The sequence below is a fragment of the Vanellus vanellus genome (genome assembly GCF_965231255.1).
Source record: "Vanellus vanellus genome assembly, chromosome: Z".
NCBI classification, from domain to species: Eukaryota; Metazoa; Chordata; class Aves; order Charadriiformes; family Charadriidae; genus Vanellus; species Vanellus vanellus.
Genome location: NC_138908.1, coordinates 74,909,776 through 74,924,019, shown reverse-complemented (window position 1 = coordinate 74,924,019; position 14,244 = coordinate 74,909,776). Strand labels below are relative to the sequence as shown.

Sequence of the window (14,244 nt, the reverse complement as noted above, 5' to 3'; positions counted from 1 at the left end):
ACCACACAGGCTGCAGGAGTGGCAGATCAAAGTGCAACAGGAATTACTTCTGGGAAATTACACCATGACAAAGCTAGTAACTGGCAAAGTGTGATGCAGCAGAAAAAATCAGAATTCATAGCAAAGGGATGAATTCCCAGCTGTTGTCAGAGCACATTTTATATTTTCTGGTTTCTTTTTTTTTTTTTTTTTCTTTTCATGCATTTGCTCTTCAGTGTGTTTTTTAGGCACAAAGACGGCTAATAGGAAATACGAAAATAAAAGTAGAAAGGACGTCTTAAATCATCTGGTCTTTTTCTCTACAATTACAGGAAGCGGTGAATAGATATGAAAAACAGAAAAGTCTTCATCTCATAGATGCTTGTCTGCACACCCCAAAACACATCACCATCTAAAACTTTGGATCCTTGAACAGAAGACTCAAAACTTCAAAAACTACAGTGAGCTACGGCAAGAGAGTTTGACTGACAGACTTAAAAGGCCTAGAAGACAGAAGCCACAGCTGCTTCTCCAAGCAGGAAAAAGGCAAACTGTAGGGCATGCAGTCGGGGCAAGCAAAATCTGGGCAAGGAACTCAACATTAGCAGTGGTTCTGGCGCTGAAAAGATGGAGCTGTAACCATGGCAGCATTTTGTTAAAAAAAAAAAAAAGAAAAAAAAGTTGCCAGAAATTATCCTACTCATTAAAATCAGGTGGTTTTGAAAATGTACTGATTTCAGCAAAAGTTGCTGCAGAAATGTGCCTTTTCAGCAAAACGTCTTTTTAGTCTGAAGCAGCAACACAACACGTCAGGAGAAAGGCTGCTGGGCTTTGATGACTAGCGAGCAGTATGCAATGATTTTTAAAACTATTTAGTAGTGCCACAGTTATGTGGTACATCAGTAAGGGCAGTGCACATTAAGGTGTCATTACTGACAAGATATGGAATGAAACAAAATAATTTAAGAAAGAAGAACCTCATAACACAGATTTCAAAACTAAATTCAAAAATTCTGAATCCTAAGCACACAGACAGAACTGAGCAGGGTGGCTGCAACATGATACCAAACAGTACCTCAACAGCACACAGATTTTAGCTCCGTTGTGTGATATATCCACAGTCTGAAGACACATGTGGGTAGGAAAAAGCATTTTATAACAGCTATATAAAGCTATTTCATCTTCGTCACGTGAGATAGATATAAAACCAAATCTCAGCATGGAGTAAGTACTGTTATCTTTGCAGAATGTACCATCAGATGCTGTTCTGGGCACACGTATTCAAGACGAACTTGACAGGGTACACTCCACCTTTCTAAAAGTTTATGTTTATAAAATAACAGAGAATTTTGTCTCAATTTAAGGTTCAAATACAGATGATCTCATGACAGGGAGAACCAGAGCGTAAACTGAATGATGTTTCTGTTGTGGCTAATTACTTGTGTGGTGGACTGCCTAAACTTTTCTAATTGATGAGTTTCTTTGGTGTTCACAATTTTCCTTGAGTTCATTAAAGAGCTCCTGTTTTGAAATTCCCACCAGACACTGTGAAAAGCTTGAGCTGCGCTTGACTTGCAAGTTTGTCCTTATTTATGAGCATCACATGCCATCAATGCACAGCAGACCAGTGTCCAATTATCCTGGATCATCTGACTCTACACAAAAAGGGCTCCCTTGCTGGTTTGTGTCATCGCTTCCCAACACGTACCAGCCCCCTCCATAGCTCTACAGGCCTGGCTGGACTGTCTTCCCTCTTCTCTCTGAACTCGTCTCAAAGGAAAAGTGATAACATACTCCTGCATGCAGTCCCAGTCATGCAAAAATTACCCTCTTTTTATTATTTTCTATGGCCCTTATTGCCTCAGGAGATGTACCTCACAGAAATACAGATCAATAATATAACTAGCATCTGCTGTTTTTTCTGTCTCTCTCCTTTTTCCTCTTTGAGAGAGTACAGGAGGATTTTTAAAGCTGTATTTAATATAGCACTATGTGATTTTATTAACAGAGGCAAGGTCTAGGGAGTGATAAAATTTCTGGTAGATCTTAGCTTCTGGATAACCTTCCCCTTGAAGAAAGGTGCCACCTCAGCAGTGTTTGATGTGGTGAGCAGCTCCACTGTGCCTTGAACAGAGTTTTCAAGTGCATCACACTCCTGGTGCATAATGATGATATCTTCATGAAGGCATATGCCTTCATAAATTCATAAATGCTGACAAATGATAAAATGACAGAAAGCAGCATCCCAACCTTATGCAAGGCTCAGTCTGTGTTCTCTCACTCTCGGTTCAGCCATATCAACAAGCACATGGACTGCAGCCATCTGCATCGCCTATAGGAGAAACGAACTCCACTGAACAGCTTGAGTATTTTGGTTTGGTTTTTTAAATAACGAACACAAGAAAAAGCTCTACTGTCCCAAGATAAACAAAATGACCTAGAAGTGAAGAGAATTAGAGAGTAAAGCATGACGGACTTTTTTTTAAGCTTGTCTAATGATTTCTGGAAAGAAAGATTGAAAAGAGCTTTTCTTCACTGAAAAGTCTCTAACAAGTCATGGTTTCTCAAAAAAGAGCTGATGAAATTTCCCTGACTTTTGGAGATATGGTCAGACAGCGTGCAGTGAACGAACAAATGATGAAGTGCCTATCTGCAGGAAAGTTTCCCAGATTAATAATATTCATGCAGCTGGAAGAAGGTAGGAAAAGTTAATCCAAAGTTACTTTATTTCCCAAACTCCACCACAGATTATTCAAGAAAGTGGTAGTGGAGGAGTTTTTATATCAGATTTAACAATAAAACAGGGGAATATAAAACATAAATAGCTTGCGGGAGCCTGGAACCTTGCGCTCCTGTTGCAAGCTTATTGAAAAACTTACAAGAAGTATAAAACACAAGACATAATTTCTCCATGTATGAGCCAAAGCATTCAATGTACTTCAGGCAGACATTCTTGTTCTCCTTCAATGGCTTTACACAGAAGCTTTTAAAAAAAGAGAGCTCCGATCTATGGGTGACTAAACACATAATTAAAGCAAGCAGAAACAGAGTGAGACGCCACCACAAGACCAGGCGAGGAGTGGGGGTAGGTTGGGAGTCTACCCAACGGAGGGAGCGGAAATGCCAAGCTCCTAGTTTGGAGGATACAGCTGTGCTCACCGCTTGTTTTGCCTCCTGGTCACTGGTGGTAAACACAGTAATGCTACAGATGCACTGCGATCTGGGTAGTCTTACGTCTTTGCACACACAAGCAGTTGCAACCGCAACGTGGCCCTGCACAGGGCTATACATAAAAGTCTCAGCCAGCTCAATATTTCTGTATGGGCTTTTTCAAACTGTAACTGTAAAATACATTTTCACATGCATTTCCATGGATCACAGATTTTGACATCTTACTTCTTTCTTACCGAAAAGAGTCCAGTTACTTACTCTCCGTCCATCACCACTGAAGCAAACGTGTCAGTTTGTGGCTATTTTGGTTCTAACACTGTTTCAATCTATGGACAATGACACATCTGGTCACATGGTGCCCTTGCCCATAGCAGGGGGGTTGGCACTAGATCTTTAAGGTCCCTTCCCCTACCTAAACCATTCCATGATTCTATGATTTTGTGACCTAAACATTGCCTTGGCTTATGATAATATAGATAACTTGTGTGACTTTCCACTATAGACTTAAAAGCACGTATACACAAATAACCACTTAAAGTAGTTGAGTACCACTGTACTATTTATAGACATACAGTCATCACCGCGAAAGACACCTTAAGCTTTGTGGTTGCTGAAGCTGCAGAAGAGGAAATAATCCGTTTTCCACTAAATGGGCTTACTCTGGGTTAATATTTTAAAGTTCTTTTTGAAACCAACATTACTAGAAAAAATATTTTACTAATTACTCATCAAGCCCAATGTTGTGGCAACAGTGGATTTCACATCAAATTTTATGGGTGAAGGGATGCAACCGACACAAGGCCTTTCCTAACATTGTGTTATGATACCTATCCAAAGATGCCATGCCTTGAGAAGGGAAGACAATACTATGTCAGACACAAAACAATACAAATTTAAGTTCACTTAGTTTTAATATTCATAATTAGAACTTCCCAGCCCTAATAATTTGTTTCAACTTCAACAATACTAAAATGGAAAAATATCGTACATATATGTATGTGTAACAGAGATGCTATTCATAAAGCAAAGAATGAAATCAAAGCCAAAATTCTACAGGAATTGTGAGTCTGAGAAAACTGCTGTAACGGAGATGAAAGTAAAAGATTAACGGAAAGAATGACCTCAGACCACATTGTGCAAAGGAAAAAAGCCTGAACCTTCACATGCATACCTCTTTAGAATCTTTTCAGTTTTGTTGTAATAATGTAAGTATTTACCAGTAAAAAGATAACTCTAATATAAAACAGAATTAACTGCAATGCATTTAAATGAAATTTGGAATTATAAAAGAAAAACTAGTTGCAACATTTTTTTCCTTGATCTTTTAACTGGACATACAACAAGGTGTTCAAACTGCTTACCATTTGCCTTGTTCATTTATAAATTGTTGAACTGCATATCCAAACTGCTCTCTTGATGGACCAGAAAATATTTTTGCTTCTAGGAGCCCAACATTGTAGGCTTCACAGCAGTTACGAAGAATGCCTGTTAACAGAAAGATTATGATTATCACAGAAGCAATTAAGGAAGAATCTTGATCCCAGTGAAAAGGGCTCTTCATCTGTGCCAGCTCCCCCGACAGAAGAAAATAAAACGTCGCCTTTGACATGTGCAAGAAAAAAACAGTCTCTTCCCTGCAGTACCCATCTGCCCATGCGTAACGCCTGTCTAGCACTCGTTATAGGTGTTATAAGGCTGTGGGCAGAGATCAATGACACGTTCACCGTTTGCTTTAAGAGAAGTTGCAGCATTACTAATGCAAATGTTTTAGCTGAAGGGAGGCAAGAAATATGATTCAGAGGTCTGTTACTCTCCTTTACCTTAAGGCATAAGTTAAGCTTATGGCACAGAAAACACATCAACAGCCTGCTGAGATACATTAATATGAAAATGCACTGACTGTTAACTGCTAATACTGTTTGTATTCTAGTGTCTATCCGCAACTTAATGTTTGAAGCACTGGGACAAAAATCAGATTATATCTACTGCATCAGAAAAATCTACATTTTTGAGTCATTTCATTATCATGCCAGAAGCCTTTGTTTTCAGTCCAAACAGTCTGAACAGTTGTCCAAACAGGAAAACTTAGAAATACAAACATGCAAGATAGAACTGCATTAATAAATGATGACACTTAACACTGAAACTCCACTTTGCTGTGGTCATGGCGTTAATTGCTTTTCCCTGGGCTCTTGTGTGCCTAGGAATAGGAGTATGTCACTCCATGCCATTTTTGGAGGAACTGGCAGTGTGGGCTGGGGACGCGGTCCTAAGTGTCACGAGTTTGTAAGGCGTAGGGGCGCACTCCTCATTCACAAAGGACCTGATTACTTTCTGATCAAGCGCTGCAAGTGGGCATCTAGAAGAATGTCCACTGGAGAAGCTGCAGGAAAAGGGCCAGAGTCCCGTAAGTCCTGGCAGTAGGTAACTTCTCCCCCAGGTAGACAGCCTGACACAACTGTGGGATCCCAGGAACAAGCTACAGCCCAGCTGAGGAACACTGCAGGGCTCCTGACAATCCACCAAAAATGGCAGTGGCAGAAGAAATCATGAGCTGTGGCTGCCCTGCGCAGTTACTGCCTGAGGTCCCCGGGTGAGGCAGGTTCATGAAGGAGCTTATGGGTTAAACAACATCCCTTACGTTTCCCCTCCCTTCCTGTGTGCCCAGACAGTATGAGTTTTATCTGCTCTACACACAAAACATGCCTCACCGTAGGTATTTAGTATGAGTCATTGTGAAGTAAAGTGGCAGTCTTTATGATAATCCCTTATAACAGGGAACATTTAAGGAGACATGTGCCAATCTTTGGCATCTTAAAAATATAAGCTTTAATTCTAAGTGTTTCCCTAGTTCTGATGGGCAGAGAGCTCATTGCTGGTATCACTCTCTTCCAGGTCCCAAAACCAGCTTTGGAAGAGAGTTTAAGAGGGATTATATCAGCATAAAACAGCCCATCACAGTAGCTCAGCTGTAATAGTGATAACAATAACAACATCATAGTGAGACCATTAAAATCACAACCGCTGGTTTGCAGGCAAAGTTCACGACATGTAAAAAATTTCAATGCATTTTGTACCTTTGTCCATAGAATAGAAAACACAAACGTTACTAGCAGAAGACGAAACACAACTCACACAGTTATTACTTTTTTACCATGAACTCAAAACAAGAAATCATATATTAGTTATTTCAAACAACCACTATCTACAGCTGGCCTCTGAAAAGCAAGCAATCACCCTTTACTAAAAGTATAGTTCCTTGAGAAACATCCTTAGCGATAAATATATTTTCTGAGTCATGTTATTTAAGACTGGAGAAAACAATGTGTACAGACATATCACTGTGTTTTGCAGTATTTTTGACACTAAACACAACCACATATACTCACAGCTCAAGTCTGGGTTTTGGGGAGAGGGAAAAGAGGAGTTGAGATAGAAATTGACTATTGCCAATAGTAATTCTGTGATCTAATATACTTGCATTTTATCAAAATATTTTTCTTATGTCACATCCTAGGTTTATTTTTGGGTCTGTTGTTTTCAAATTATATTATCCTCAGCCAGAAATGAAGCACAATTTAGCAGCGCCCAGTTCTCAGAGGCCACAGGAGACTATACTGCAATGCCATTCTGCATGTAAATACAGAAGAAGAATAACTCTCCAAGTTCTATGGTGCACATGGAAATAAACGCTGGCTTTTGAATGAAGAGCCAAAAGTATCCTAGAACGATAAACATTTCCAATGTGACTCCAATGACATCTAGAGAAAAACTCTTGACTGCCTGGACTCTGTTACACAGTTATTAGCAAATCACACCGCTACCCAAATGGTAATTTTGCTAAATGTCTTCTAAGTGCAGTGGCCAACTTTGGTGCAACTGCGTGGAGGATCTTTCGAATTTTGTCCAAGGTGAGGGTTTTATTAAATGTTACAGTTAGGGCAAAAATTTCCAGAACTGGATAAAACTACAGAGACCAGATGACACAACCAACAGCCTGAAGGGAAGTCCCAGTGCTGGCTCAGATTCCCCAGAAGCTGCCTGGCCCAGCCTGGGGATGCTTCAGCTCCTTGCGGCTTCTCTGGGACTCATCACGGCTTAGGGGAACAATGCTCTTCTTTTTCTCCCCAGCCTCCCATCTCATCTCCTCAGTGAACCGTTTCACATGTCCTTTCCATTTACCACTGGGGCTTGATTTTATTCTTGTTAATCATTTGCACTACTGCAGCATCAGAGCAGCGCTCTTTGAGGGCAAGAATTTCCACCTGGAATAATGGGGAAAGTGTCTGCCAGGCCACCGGTCTCTTCTCAAAACTGCCTCTATCATCCTCACCTTCTGGCTGGGCAGCTAGTCAAGGACAGCGAAAAGAAAAGAGCAAAACACCAACCTGAAAACCCCGCCTCCGAAGACACGCTGTAATCTGCAATATTCTCACGGTCCAGCTTTGCCTGGCACTCACGACTGCTTTGCAAAATCAAAGTATAAAGGCTGGCAAATACACTTCCACTCACCCCGAACACTATCAAGTGAACCATAGTTTCAGCATATTTCAATCGCCAGTCATTTTAAATTCCACATTTTTATAATCAATAGAAGGTTTTTGATTTTTAGAACTACTCCACACAAATCATTTGACTTGGGCCTAGCGAGTATATACTTGCTATATACTAGGCATTTTCCTGCCATTTTCTTCCATCTTATATAGTGCTTACACTATAAGGACATCTTGTATCCATTTTGTACATCTATCTAAATACAGTATTCAGAACAAGAAATTCAAGCATTTGTAGCCAAAAAAAGAGAAAATGCTAAGTTTGCTTCAAACCTATTTTAAGCCTGTGCCAGAATAAGAGGGTCTCTTATGCATTAAAAGGGTGCCAATCATTGAAGCATCTAGGTTCAAAGTACTGTATATTCTAGACTGGAAAGATTTAGTATCTCTTGCTGCCTTCAGGCAATGAACTTTGATAATTTAAGAATCTTGAAATAAAGAAAACTAATTCACTATCTGGATTTTAATAGCTTTTGGTGACAGACTTCTACTTTGTGACCTAACGATCACGATGAGAGATTAGTCGGGCAAGTAGAAATCCACTTCCTAACTTCTGTCTGTAAATGGCACTTTATTTGCAGTCAAATAAACAGGCTGCGTAATACAAAGGAAGCCAGATACAAGCCTAAAGCTTCTGAAGGCCCCTCTGAAGACTTCAAAAGCAGCAGTTCCCCTCTGCCAACTGGGCAGGGGGCATGGGCGCTTTGGTTTAAAGAGGATAGCTTCATCGAGTGGAGTAGCTCCCAACATAAAGTTTCAGACAAGAAAAGTCAGGAAAAAATCCTTAATGGGATGAAAGGAACTGTAAGCTTTCCAATAAACTCCAGTATCTCTTTGCATGGTGGTTTTTTTCACGGGAATTCCTGTATTTCAGCAACTGCATTATTGCACTGTATACCACAGGAGCTGCGGTGTAGGAGTGTAGCTGCTTTTATACTTCTGCACCACCATTTTCTTGCTGCCAGTAGAATGAAAAATAATACATGTTCTGACTGTGCACCCTTTAAGCCTTAACATGTAGGAACTCTTCCATAACTATAAATGAAATGCCTAATGATGGCTATAATGCCTTCTGTTGGTTGCCGTTGAAGTACAAGCTCAAGCAAGTTTATTGAAGTAATAGCTCATATTTCATTATGAACAGCCCGGTTCATAATTGTTTTGATTTTGTAAGCAAAGCTCATAGCTTAAAGTGAGCAAGCAGAAAATGTCTGTTGGGTAATCAGTCATTTAATGTCATGATTATAACAGTTGTCTGATTGTAACCTCTTATTCAGATTAATCAGTATAACAAAAAAATTTGTTTAATTGGATGAGGAAAAAATGAAATCAGATTTTGTGTGTTTGATTACTTGGTTTGTGAAATAAGTTTATAAAACTTTAATAAAATATACTGAAAATGTTACTAGTCTGCATTTTATATCTTAAGTGTCACAAACGTGTCATTTTGTTTTCAGTCTAAACAGTAAAATTGAATTTTCATTTACTTTATACCACATTGCAAAGGTGATGCTCCAAATTTAACATGGCAATATATAACAGAATCCCGTAATCAAACAGACTCAGTTATGCCAAGTCTCATTTCTCATTAAAACACCCAAACACAGGCATTCACTGCTGCTGTTATTTATAGCTTGCATCAAACAGGTTTAGCAATCACAGTATAAAGAAAAAAGACGACATGATGAATTAGACCACTGAGTCTACAAGGATTCCCCCTTATGCTAAGCACTAGTTCCAAATTTGTCTAGTGTTATCCTTGCCAGTAGGAAAGTTTACAGTGAGGGTAAATGTAATGTAATGTGCTTTACATTACTTCATCACCTTTTTTCCTAAACGGTATGGTGTTTGCTTCTTTGAACAACTACTAGCTATGAAACAGAAAAGGTTTGTTACATAATCCAGCTAAGTGACCATTTCTGGTTGTGCGTGAGCATTCACACCAGTAACGATGCCAGGAGAGGGAGCAGAAAGAGCCCCTGTGGGCAGCTGCCCTCTGCTCGGTAGCACGGCCACAGCTACAGCCGCTGCCCCTTGTGCCGCCTCCAGCAGGGCAGCGGACCCCAACAAACCCAAAGTCATCAGCACGCCGGTGGACTTGGGGGTGGAAAGGGCAAGCATGTAGTCACTAAAGAAGAGCAAGGCCATGACCTGCCGTTATGGTAAAACCGAGGCAGTATTACACACTTTCTTGCATGTTTATTTTAGCCCATTAATTGTTTTGGAAAAAATATCAAAATCCCACTGGATTATTGTCTGCTTCCTGAAGCAGTTCCATAGATTGGCAGCCAGTAAAATGCATACAGCCTACATTGCCTTAATTGCTCAGTCTAGCAGTTTTTAGAGTATCTATTCTTTCCAGAAGACGGCTTTAACTTTGCCCTTTATGCTAATCTGCTCCAAGACAGCCACTGCAAATTACACAGAGAAAATTTTCCCCTTGGTTTCAAAGATTTCTTCCTCCAAAGAACACGCATCGGCAGGGCCCTGAAGCCTGTCAGACCCCGCTGGGGGCAGAGAAAAGAAAGGGGTGAGAGAACTCGTAACTCTTGCTTTCCACAGGCTTCGTCCCACAGCACGCTCTGGTTCAAGCTCTCTCCATGAATGAAGTATTTCTAAGGGCTCTCTTTGGAGTGGATTTTCTGGTGTTTTGTATTGTACAAGGTCACACCGGCTCTCCTTAGTTGTTGGGGAACTTGTAAAAGCACTTTTTTCTCACTCCAGTACCCAACTGGTTATTTTTTTTCATCCCTCTGCAAAAATTTGCTGAAATTGGCTCACAGTTTCCAAAGTCAGTAACGGAGTACAGGCATCTACAGACACCCTTCGCACTATAATCACCTACTATCCTTGAAATATTGGGCAGACGGTGGAATGAAGGCAGGAAGGGAAAGTAATACAGTTATGAAAGAGGACAGTCAAGTAGTATTTGCTTCACATTAAATATATTTAGTGTTACTTTACTGCTTTTTATTAAAAGCAACATTTTAGTGCAAAAGTACAGTTACTCCCTTATCATTCAGAAACTATGTTATCAGAGCAGTAATCCATCTGGAATTAGTCAACTATTCTTGCAGAATGAACAACCCATAATTTGAACACCTTTCATAATACATTGTGTTTTGAACATTTTATTGACAAGACTGTGAATAAATAAAGAACAAAACAAGCAGCATGCAGTTACTTTATTCTATTGAACTGCAGCACAGATATTATTCATTGTGGCTTTCAGAAGCCACCAAGCAATTCTCACTGCAATGAACTTGTTCAGGGAGCAAATCCAGCCAAAGAAGGGGCGCTTGGGTTTTTTTTTTGTCAATATATTCATCTTCAGCCTGATCCACTTTACTGTACTGGCACGTGCACTGTGTGCATGCACACATAATGGCATCAAATCAAGTCCTTTTCATGTAAAACAAGCAATTCTATAGTGGTTGCACAGTTCGGAGTTTTTTCTGTAAATAAGCATAAATATAAAACACCTTTTTGAAATATCTTTAGTAGACTCAGTCAGGGCCATGTGGAATCCAAACCACTTAATGCAGGGAAAATAGAGGACTAGTTATAATTCAGTCTGGAAACTTATATTGATCATATTGGTTAAAAGTTAATACAAGTAAAAAATATCTTCTTAGTTTTCTCCTGTATATTTGCTTCTGTATTTTTTGTAATTTTTTCATAATAGCTAAAATATCAGTATATACTCACAATGGCAAGTAGGTATCTTCAGCTCATGTACTGAAGCGGCAGTTTTATAATCACAGTTAATCTGTTTTTATTTTAAATCGAACAGATTTCTTATTGACAACAACCTTCTAAATAAAGACAATGTGAACCTCTGACAGGAATCAAAATGAGCAAAGAATGAGATTGACAAGACACTGGATTTTTTGCACTAAAAGTTGGAGTATTTTATAATCCCCACTTCAATTACTTAGTTGGCATTTCATTATTTTTACAGAAGTCTTAAAAGGCAAGTCTTCGTTTTACTGCTTCCTCTATTTGGTTTACTTTCTTTCATCTTAAAACTGGTGTTCTCTTCACATAAGCTACAATATCTCAAGCTATTTAATAATTAACTGAGATTATAACTTTTAGTGTAGAAATAAATTATAGGCCACAAAGAAAAAAAAAAAACAAAACAAACAAACCACAAAAAACCCACCCAGAAGAAAGGGAAAACAATGCCTCATTTAGTAACAAATCCTACCTCCCGCTCCTCTTCCTCCCCTCCTCTCCCTCCCTCCAACAAGTTTTCTTGGCTTAGTTGGCCGACTGCTTCTTCCTGGAAGTAGGTCAGCTTCCAGCCTGAAAGCCTCGGAGTGTGTGAAAGCCTGAGTCACTGCCTTTCAATTACAACTGTTTATGATCCAAGAAGCTGCACTCAAGAGTTACCAGTAACCTGCTGTAAAAGCAACCCAAACATGATAGGACACACAAATTGTGAGTGAAAAGTTGGAGATGCTGAGATAACACGACTAGGTGCTGTCGGTTCTACTGTTCTGGCACTGCTGCAGAGCAAGAGGTCTCATTAAATTTACCCACAACTGCATTAGTTACTCCGAAAGACTTGTCTTTTTCTTGCTAACTCCCTGCTTGTGGCCCACGCATCGCCCTCCTTGGCTCCCAGAGCAGACGAATAAGCTGCTCTTTATCTGGAGTTAAGAAATCTCAACAGCCTACTGTACACACAAGGACTGATTCCAAAGTAATGCTTAAGAGCAGTTCCTGCAGGACTGACAACTTCCTATGTGTTTTAGATAAAGACATCAAGAATTCAAGCCTACTCAAATTAATTATCCTGGCATGTTTCCATCATTAAGTGGGAAAAGCTTTCCCTTACAGAAAACTCACATAAATTGTATCTTTTTAAACTGACTTGCAGTTTTTCTTTTCTTTTCTTTTCTCTTGGTAAAACAAACAGGATTATTTCAACTTTGTCCTTAGACTACTACGATTTGTTCTCAATGATACCACAGAGAGATTAAAGTACATGAGGCTAACAGGCTGTACACAGTTACATGTTTTATATGCAGTTAGGTTGCTGGCTTCACAAGTAATAAAAAACCCTTCATGTGCTTCCCTGTGATAAAACCCACTTTCAACCCAGTGGCATTTTGCTCCAGCAAATTCTCTTCCCTTGGGTCCGCATTATCAGTTGTTGACCCTTTTCTAAAACCAGCAATACTTCCAAATATAGTCAGAGGAGCATGGGCCACGTTAGGACTGTAAGAGAGGAAATGCACGTCATCACGCAGAAACCAATGCGGCTGCTATCTCTATACCCTATTTGCTGCATTTGTTTGTCTCTGCGGCTATGAAAACATGTTTGTACACAGACGAAAATGCATGTTTGCACACAGGTATCAAGAAGATGGGAAAGCAACCAAAGGCGTCTGTATTTCCCTACCACTATCACACACTAGGATATATGAAAATTTCAGTGTATTGTAACAGATCAGTGTATTATACCATATTACATCGCTGTTAAATGTGACCTGGAAAGGCTAAATTAGAAAAAGGCTGATGTCTTCGCCATCGGTCCCTCTGCCGCTCCAGTGTCACAGCCAGCAACGTGAGGACTGCAGTGGTGAGAGTGGCCCTGCCATCATGCCATTTAGGATACCGTGTTTAGGACCCTCTTCCTCCCACACAGCTTCTCAAGAGCTAGCCGGGAGCACAGCTCTCTGCCCTCTATACCGAGAGCCCCACAAACAAGAAAAGCCTCAGCTGTAGTAAGTTTGCTACATCAGCTTCCTGCAACAAGAAAACCTCCACAGCACCACAGGATATATAATACAATAGTTGGAAGAGCTATAATTATCAGAACTTTTGTTTTCCTATAGCAGACTTAACAACTATTTCTCTCCCCTGATTGTAATGGGAGCTTATGGCTTGGCAGCTTGTATGGTAGGTAGGTGGTCCCAATCACCCACCTGAAACTCCTCATTAACGCACATTGAAATGATCAATTCTGGCACCAGATAGGGCCTAGGCAGAAATTTGGGCTTGCTGAAATCAGGAAAACAATACACGGAGCCCAGACTTCAGTAGCTGCCTAACCCAGAACGAACTTAAAATCATCTGTCACCTAGGTTTCATAGCACAAAGTTGCGTAAACATTTAGAATATGATACAGGCGCAGAAGCACCCCTGTCTCAGAGCAATGTATCCTACCCGACAGTAGACCCACTCTGATATTATGGCCAGAGGCGATGAATGCTTCCTGATTAAATAATTTCTGCTCTAAATAATTAAATGATTTAACTAAATAACTTCTTTTCATGCACTGCCTATTTACCAAATGTGAATTGCATGAGCAGTCCAAAAGGGCCCACTCAGAACTCCCCCTGCAGCTAAGTGCCCCAGACGTTAGGCCACAGGCAAGATGTGTCTTCACTTGTCTGCCTGGAAACTCGAATATGCATCCTGGGATGAGCTGAGACCTGGTTTCAATGGCAGAGGTAGAGTGCTTCTCTGAATATTTTATTGCGCGGTAGCAAAGACGCTTCTGGAAAAGTTTGAGAGGCAAGTCTGCATC

The 14,244-nt window shown here is 40.1% G+C and overlaps 1 protein-coding gene across 1 annotated transcript in view; it reads right to left on the bottom strand.

Annotated features, from left to right (window-relative positions):
- The window catches only part of ITGA2 (integrin subunit alpha 2), a gene marked incomplete at both ends in the record, with an annotated part of 47,979 nt that extends 43,268 nt beyond the window's left edge, over window positions 1–4,711 (bottom strand). Inside the window, one exon of the mRNA XM_082497013.1 lies at window positions 4,512–4,711. Coding sequence (XP_082353139.1) covers window positions 4,512–4,711 — 200 coding nt within the window. The remainder of the gene's footprint in view (window positions 1–4,511) is intronic.
- Window positions 4,712–14,244: the final 9,533 nt, after the last annotated feature.